The sequence below is a fragment of the Oxyura jamaicensis genome, chromosome 2, assembly GCF_011077185.1.
Source record: "Oxyura jamaicensis isolate SHBP4307 breed ruddy duck chromosome 2, BPBGC_Ojam_1.0, whole genome shotgun sequence".
Lineage (NCBI taxonomy): Eukaryota > Metazoa > Chordata > Aves > Anseriformes > Anatidae > Oxyura > Oxyura jamaicensis.
The window spans coordinates 119,647,894-119,656,662 of record NC_048894.1 but is presented as its reverse complement, the minus strand read 5'-3'; the positions used below and the strand labels follow the sequence as shown (position 1 = coordinate 119,656,662).

Below are 8,769 nucleotides of genomic sequence, written 5' to 3'. Positions count from 1 at the left end.
CCGTGCAACCTGTCACAGCACAGCACAGAAGTGCATACTGATGTTCAGAGGGAGCCTCCTGTGTGTCAGTTTGTGCCCATGGCCTCTTGTCCTGGCTCTGGGCCCCACTGACCAGAGCCTGGCTCCATCCTCTTTGCACCCTCCCTTCAGGTGTTTATAGACATTGGTGAGATCTCCCCTGAGCCTCCTTCAGGCTGAGCAGTCCTGGCTCTCTCAGCCTCTCCTCATAGGAGAGGTGCTTGAATCTCTTGATCTATGGCAGAACTCAATGTGGATGATCAAAGAGAATGAGTACATAGGGATATATTTAAGCAGAAAGGAGTCAATCAGAAAGAAAACAAAAGAATAAAAAAAAAAAAGGCGGGGGGGGGGGGGGGGATTGGTCCTCTGGGTGCTGAAAATTCAATATATTTTTCAGAGCTTCTGGGAAATAGGACCAGAGACCATATTCCTAGGCTTCTCATGTTCCTAAACTTCTCCCATTCCCTCTCACAGCAGCACACCAGAGCCAGGTCAGTCCACACAAAGGAAAAGGTAAGGCATGGTCAGGCTGGCAGCCAAAGGACAACACGATCTGCAGCCACCATTCAGCCCAGTCTGAATCCACTGGACATCTGTCAGCAGCCATTTGATTTATTGCTAAACTTGAACTATAGACTGTAATTGGTAAATCTGCAGGATAGATCAAAACACACCTGAGAGACCTTCAAATTATCAACTATTACAGCTGTTTGATTACTTTGGAACCACTACTGATACCCGATATCGGCTCAAGGCCATGTCTGCAACTGTCTGCATCAATCCAGTGAAGTGCTCTGCAGCAAGATGTCAGAACAGAGACAAAGTGGGCTATGTCCAGAAAAGGTTAATCAATAGCTTGCAAGGTTGACTGTGTGCCATTAAATACAGTGGTGCACCTACTGTATATAAGATGTGACCTGTTGTCTGTATCATTCTCAGTCACCATTTCTGCCATACTGGTAGTTACCAGGTTGTCCACCTGGAAGATTTTGTGTACAGCCAGAAATGTTCATATCACCATGGATCTGGGGAATAGTAATAATACTCTGTTGCACTTCTTGGTTTCTTCTAGGGAGGAGGAGGAGGTAAGGAATCTGTAAATGTATCTCAGTATACCAAGTCTCTATTTCTGACAAACATACTGTATATGTGCCTAAAATTAGTATAATCTTAAGTTTATCAAGTGGATAAATGCAGGTAGATAAATGCAGGATAACATGGGCAACAAGGTACTTTGGTCTTTTGAGAGACTTAGTTACAACAGAACTTGTCCAAACAGACTTTTAATAATAGTGAGTTAATGCCTAGGCATGTGTTGATACTAATCTATGCATAAATGAGGAAATTAAAATATTAATATACATGTTCTGATTTTCTAAAGTACTGGGCTATAGCTTTACCTGCATTCAAATTGCAGATAATACCTACTTCTATCTAATTATAGTTTCATACCTACTTACAAACATTTTCATCTTATCAATATATCCTACCTAGTTACACAGAGCAAGTGTATATTTGCTTATCTGTTGTAATTTTATATTTTTCATCAATCCTTCTCTTGTTTTACTATAAAGAGTTTAATGAAAAGGTAAAAATATAAGTCCGTATAATAATAGCCACCAGCAACATAGTAGAAGAACTAAACTATTATCTGAAAGTTATTTTAGCAGCCACGGTGACTGTATGCAGGAAAGTAGTTTTCTGACTGTCAGAATAAAAAATATCATTTAAGCATATGCTTCATTTTAAGCATATGCTTAACATAAAGCATGTTCTTAATGATGCTTTGCTCGAAAGACTAAATCTTATGCTTACTGAAGATCATGGCCAAATTCCCACTGTTTTCAGCAGGACCTGGTCCAAATGGGATATGCCAATAACAACAACCTTTCTACACTCAAAAGGCTATTCTCTTTGGTGTTCAAATTGATTTGTGAATACCACTGCCAAAAATGTTTCAGACAATATTAGTGGGAAAGATTATTTATTTATGGGGCAATTAAGCATCTGTGCATGTTAGCTAGTGGCAACAATGCTGCATTTAAATACATGAAAAATAAACTCCTGATCTAGCGAAAGGAAAGGTGACAAACAAACTGTGTTTTGTTATGCTTATCATAATACAGACCGGTAAAGTTTTTCTCTTTTGTATACAATAGACATCACAATAGGATTATTCTTTAAAGGCAAAGAAATTACTTATCAATAGCAGCAGAAATCAACTATTACAAAAACCCTCGCATCACTGTTTTACTTACCTTTACTTACCTTTGCTTACTCTCCTGGAGGAGAGATATTGATACATACTTCTAAACTCAGCTTTTGTTTGTGTTTTGTAGGCAAAAAGGAGAGCCGCCACTTGAAAATGGGTTCCTTCCGTACCTGGGCTGTGCCTTGCAGTTTGGTGCCAACCCCCTCGAATTCCTCAGAGAAAAGCAAAAGAAGCATGGCCACATTTTCACTTGCCAAGTAGCAGGGAAATACATTCATTTCCTCACTGACCCTTTTTCATACCATTCATTGATACGCCATGGAAAACACTTGGACTGGAAAAAGTTCCATTTTGCTACTTCTGCCAAGGTACCATGTTAAAAGTGGCTTCAGTATCTAACATGTAAATTATCTGCTGGCAGGACAAACAGTACCTAGTTAATCCCTGTAGCATAACTGTGCCTTTGAAATATAATTGATTTCAGGTTTCTGCACTCTTATTGGTTTAAAACACTGGTGTCTTTTTCCCCCCCTTTCCTTAACAGAAAGGAAATTTACAGTAATTTGGATTGTAAAAGAAGGACATTTAGTCAGGTAGTGTTCCTAATTGCTAAAGTAGAAACATGGTTAGCACCTTTTTACAAAATGATATATAGCTTGCTGAAGCTGAAAACTTCTTCAGGAGGTTCTCATCACTATGGAAGATTAGCTCCCAGTGCCTTAAAAAGTGAAGCAACACAAGAGAAGCTCAATGAAACTCTTATTGAAGTAAGCAAAAAGGGTCCTTTTTGTGTCAGTGGGAACTGAATGAAGCTCTAGGTAACCACATCTATTTATTGAAAGCATGCTTGATTTTATTTTCATTTTCATTCTTAACTGCTATGAGAAAGTATCAGTTCTAGTATTCACAGTCATTATTATACTTTCCTTTAATAACATAAGAAGTTATACTTTGGCTTTAATTTCTGTTAGACTTTATCATCAAGGTTATGACAGGTCTTATTTATCATACGTGCAATTTATTTTGTGACAGGCTTTTGGGCATGGTAGCATTGACCCAGCAGAGGGAAACACCACTGAAAATTTTCATCAGACTTTCATTAGAACCCTTCAAGGTAACGCCCTAGATGACCTCATCAAAACAATGATGGAAAATCTACAAGACGTCATGCTGCAGTCAAGAACATCTAAACTTCAGTTTAATGCCTGGGTAACAGAAGGACTTTATACATTCTGTTGCCAGGTGATGTTTGAGTCAGGCTTTTTAACACTTTTTGGTAAAGAATTTAATTCAAATCATGACAAAAATCTATCAAAGCAGGAAACCGAGAGAGCACATATTCTAAATGCCCTTGAAAATTTCAAGGAATTTGATAAGATCTTTCCGGCTCTTGTGGCGGGGCTGCCTATCCATCTATTCAAGAGTGCCTACACTGCACGTGAGAAGCTGGGGGAAGCACTGCTCCACAAGAACCTCCTGAAAAGGAATAACCTCTCTGAGCTTGTCACCCTCCGTATGTTCCTGAATGACACTCTGTCAACCTTTGATGACATGGAAAAAGCGAAGACCCATGTGGCAGTTCTCTGGGCCTCGCAAGCCAACACTATTCCTGCCACATTTTGGAGCTTGTTCTATCTTCTTAAGTAAGTCCCAGCATTTCTTGCTTCCAAATGAGAAAAAAAATGTTTATTGTCTTTCAGAAACCAGTTCACTACTATGGGTAAATTCCACTGCTTGATACTTCTTTAGTATCTAGAAGTTTACTGATTACAACACAAGTGGCATGTTGTTGTGGACTTCTGCATAAAACCCCCTCATTTGTCTCAGACCAAGTAGAGGTACCACAGAGCAATGGCAGAGAAAACTTTCAAAAATACTCCAGGGCAATGCCTTGAATCCTAGCATTAAAAAGTAGCAGGTGATGTACTTTGTAAAGACAAACTGGGAGTAAATTTATATGTGACACTAAAAGTGCTGGTTGCAGTCAGAATTTTAATTGCATTGAAGGCTACCAGTATAATCAGACATTTTTAGACCATCTCACTTGATCAGGCAAAACAGGCTTTAACTTCATGGATGATTTAAGAGATACTTAATAGACAATAGCTTATATGTTGATAGATCCTACTGAGGTTACAATAGTTATGCAGCAATACCAACATGGCAGCTCCCTGCTGCTTTCTTCACCGAGACTGCAGCAGAGCTCTTACACTTGGATAAAGCTGTTGCAGCAGCATGAAGAGTGAGACCCAAAATCCTGAACTATACATACATGTTTAGGCCAGTGATTTGAGATTCACTTGAGGTATATGTCCAAATTCCTCAAGAGAAGGAAGGGCTTTGAAGCTTTAAGTGGGTCAAGATTCCTATACATAATTTCCTAAATTTCCAGAGTAGACTTTCCTATATAGTATTTTCCTAACTTTAGATATCTGCAGTATGAAGTGGAACTGCTGCGGTTGTTACTCATGAGAGGAGTGCACAGTTCAGATAAAATTATTAATTGTCCATTTTAGAGTGAGTATACTCCATGGAATATAAACTACCCCAGCTCTTAAGTATGTATCTAAATTTCTGATGTTTTTTATTTAGCCAGTAGCTTGTAACCTCATATCTACCAGCCAGTGCCAATAACTGAGGTTATTTGGTACTTTTCATTCTAAGAAGGCATTGGCTTAAAGTGTCCTGGCTGATTGTGCCTTCATAATGACAACACTATTGAATCCTGCATTATTATCTATACATATTGTACCATACATTGTTCATATATTATATTTCTGTAAGAAAGTCTAAATAGTAAAGGAAACTATCTGGACTTTTAGAGTTTGGAAGATTCTTTTCCGCTAAACAGAATATTGTCACATCATCCAGGATAAGTGATGTTATAAAACTGATTTATGATCCCCTTCCCAAATCTTCTACCTGCAATGGAGCTCTTTCCTAATATACAATTGATTGTTTCATTTCTTATTCTTGGCATTGCTTTTTAGAGACATCATTATTTATTACCTGTGTTATGCTCATTATTTCTGTCCCACTTGCCATTGGAGACAGATCAAACACTTGGGGTTCTTTTCCTTTATAGAACCTATTGTATCTTTTCCAAAATGTGAAAAAGTCTAATTGCTTAAGTAGATTTTGCTGCAACATTTTCATTTTGGAAGGTTGTACTTGTCAGCTAACAAACTAAATTTTAGTTAGGAATAAAAAGAATGGCACAAACCCTTTTTAAACAATTCTTAAGCATAACATTATGTCATACTTTTGCACTTTTGATTTTAGGAATCCAGAAGCAATGAGAGCTGCTACCAAAGAAGTGCAAAGTATTTTGGAAAGTGCTGGAGAGAAGATCAGCTCAGATGGCAAACATATTTCCTTGAACAGAAAACAGCTGGATAATATGCCAGTACTAGGTATGACTGTTTTCTGCAGGAGTACCAGAAATCACCCCACAGTTTTCACAATCTTCTATTTGTCACCATATAAGCACTTGCTATGGAATTACTATTAACCAGCAAACACCAGAACAAAAACCTCTATGTTCTTTGGCAATGGCCAACACAATCAGTCTTCCCAGCATCAGAGGTGGTCCTGAGTGTATCAATTCACATGAATAGCATTTATTTTTTATTTTTTTTTCCATGGGTAATGGCATGTCTGAATACTGCTGCACAACTATTCAGTGTTGGACACCCATGGATAATTCAGATCAATATTTTGTTTGGTAATGACTTTAGATCAAATAAAAGGGTGTTGCCAAATTGTGTATCCCAGCTGTTATTAAGTGAAGCAAGATCTTCTAGTACCATTACTGGAATTTCTTCATATTTCAAGTGTCCAAGTTACAGGGAAGAGTTTTGAAAATGTCAATTTGACTACTGCTGATTTTTTAAATCAGTTTATATTGAAATCAAACAAAAAACAAGGTGCTTCTGTGCACCAGCACTAAAAGTTTCAGGAAATCCTGATCACTGCACTGTTTCTTTTTCTTGTTATGTTTTCATTTTTTTTTCTTTACTTCAGCTTAAAAGTGTGTCTCACTTTCAAATATTCTGTTGCATCAGCTATGAGTAATTTTCTAGGGGAAAGCAGATTATGTTCTCAGTTTTATCTGCGGAAGGGATAATAATGCTAACAAGAAATGAGAAAGACACTTTCTTAGGCATTTATAAAGTTATTGTTAAATTATTTCTTTTAATAGTGTGTTTGAAATAGCTCAAAATATGTCCTCCCCCAAGGACATATACATACTATTTCTGTGGTAATCATTCCTTTTCCTCTCTCTATAGATAGCATCATCAAGGAAGCAATGAGACTATCGAGTGCATCCATGACTTTCCGAGTTGCTAAAGAGGATTTCACTTTGCACTTAGAAAATGATTTTTACAACATTCGCAAGGATGATATTGTAGCTCTTTATCCTCAACTTTTGCATTTTGATCCAGAAATCTATGCTGATCCCTTGGTAAGTATTTATCACAGTGCATTAAGTTCTGAGCTCTAGCAGAAGCCAGCATGTTTTTTAATAGAGCACTTACCAAGAATGCTCTACAGCTGTTTCTCTGTTGTGCTCCAGACAGTCTGTTCTTATGCCTGGAGTCTCAAGGATAGGCAAGCGCTACCTGCAAAACATGTTTTGGTGTAAACAAAAGGTGTGCTGGAAACCCAGGAGAGCCTTTTAGTTTTTGCCTTCCCCAATAAGGACAGATTACCACTTGGAGGGGAATAAGGGGAGGGGATTGAGAGAGGACAAGGATAAGAATAATATTTTTTCAACAACAGAAAGAGAAACCTTCCAGTTCTGATGCATGAACAAGGATGCAAGTTGTATTGCTTATTTTAAGAGGCCAGAAAAGAAGTTATCAAAAGGATTCCCTAGCTCAGCTCTGGCAAACATCCTGAGATTATATTGTCCCACATGCCAGAGCTTTTCAGGGGCTACCCTTTCCAGAAAGCACCTTAGGGCCTAATACGACCATGAAGCACAAAAACTGCCCAGTACAGTGTTTACTGCCAGAGTCTCTTCCCTCCTAGCCTGCATTTTGTGTCTTAATAGCAGACTTTGTGTCTTAAAATCCAGTCCTTGGAGGTATTCAGATATCAACTAACTCTTTTGTGGGTTTTATTACAGACATTCAAATATGATCGCTATCTCAATGAGAATGGAGAAGAAAAGACTGACTTCTACCGCAACGGTCGCAAGCTGAAGTATTATTATATGCCATTTGGGACAGGAATAGCAAAATGCCCTGGCAGGTTATTTGCTGTCCATGAAATTAAACAATTTTTGGTTTTGATATTTTCATACTTTGAGATTGAGCTTGTGGACAATAATGTTCAATGTCCTTCTTTAGATCAATCCCGTGCAGGACTGGGGATTTTACAACCATCCAATGACATTGATTTCAGGTATAGACTGAAATGTCTATGAATATATATATATATTATTATATCTATAAACAGTGTAGAGTATAAATACACTATATAACATATACTTTGTATATATATTATGTATATATGCAAATGAAACATTGCAAGTCTCAGGGGAAAATCTATAGGAAGATGCTTTTCATCAGCCTCATAGAGAATACATAATACTGTTATGGTACCAGCAGACAATGGGTTTAATGCATGGTGTAGATACAAAACTTACTCCTTTTACCAACCATTCTAAAATGCAAGTTATGACTTTGAATTGTGTGTGTACAATATTTCATTTTTTTCTGCCAGCAAATACCTTCCCAGAGTAATATAGTTAAAATTTCATCAGGTAGTTCAAAATAATTATAAAAATTCAACAGGAGTTAAAACATACTCTTTTTTAATAACTGAAATGTTGGAGGTGGAGGGTTCTCACCGTGGGTGAAATAAAAATTTTTATGGTATAAAGGCAGACTGGGGGAGGGGAGAATTTCCTGGGGAAGTACCTTTATGTTTTTATTAAAAACTAGAAAATACTTGAATAAAATCTATAAAATCTTTCACGTTCTAGTGAAACTGCAAAACTTGTATTATATTCTTTGTAATATATATTTCTGTTCAGAAACTTTTAACAGTATTACAATAAACGATATTGTCTGCATTAAATGCCTCTCTAGACTGTTGGTTGTTTTATTGTCTTAACATTCTTGAAGGTTTATGCACTCATCCCAGGCCACCTGAGCCACCTTTAAACTAGCCAGCTCAAACATAGAATATCTTGGCTTGGAAGGGGCCCGCAAGGATCATGGAGTCCAACATCTGGCTCCACACAGGACCACCCAAAAATCAGACCATGTGTCTGAGAGCATTGTCCAAATGCTTCTTGAATTCTGGCAGGCTCAGTGCCATCACCACTACTCTGGGCAGCCTGTCCCAGTGCCTGACCACCCTCTGGGTGCAGAACCTTTCCCTAACCCCCAGCCTGACCCTCCCCTGTCCCAGCTCCATGCCGTTCCCTCGGGTCCTGTCGCTGCCCCCAGAGAGCAGAGCTCAGCGCCTGCCCCTCCGCTCCCCTTGTGAGGAAGCTGCAGGCCACCATAAGGCCTCCCCTCAGT

The 8,769-nt window shown here is 38.3% G+C and overlaps 1 protein-coding gene across 1 annotated transcript; it reads left to right on the top strand.

Annotated features, from left to right (window-relative positions):
* The first annotated feature begins 929 nt into the window (after positions 1 to 929).
* On the top strand, positions 930 to 8,315 carry LOC118161196 (cytochrome P450 7A1). Its single transcript, XM_035316289.1, has 6 exons — positions 930 to 1,106; positions 2,361 to 2,601; positions 3,266 to 3,876; positions 5,516 to 5,646; positions 6,523 to 6,698; positions 7,365 to 8,315. The coding sequence occupies exons 1-6, from the start codon at positions 1,027 to 1,029 to the stop codon at positions 7,662 to 7,664; spliced, it is 1,539 nt and encodes a 512-aa protein (XP_035172180.1). The 5' UTR covers positions 930 to 1,026; the 3' UTR covers positions 7,665 to 8,315.
* The last annotated feature ends 454 nt before the right edge of the window (positions 8,316 to 8,769 follow it).

Excerpts from the sequence above, each read along its gene's own strand:
- LOC118161196 (XM_035316289.1), top strand. The coding sequence starts at position 1,027 with ATGTTCATATCACCATGGATCTGGGGAATAGTAATAATACTCTGTTGC. Across the intron at positions 1,107-2,360 it reads CTTCTAGGGAGGAGGAGGAG|GCAAAAAGGAGAGCCGCCAC; the intron begins GTAAGGAATCTG and ends TGTGTTTTGTAG. Across the intron at positions 5,647-6,522 it reads GGATAATATGCCAGTACTAG|ATAGCATCATCAAGGAAGCA; the intron begins GTATGACTGTTT and ends CTCTCTCTATAG.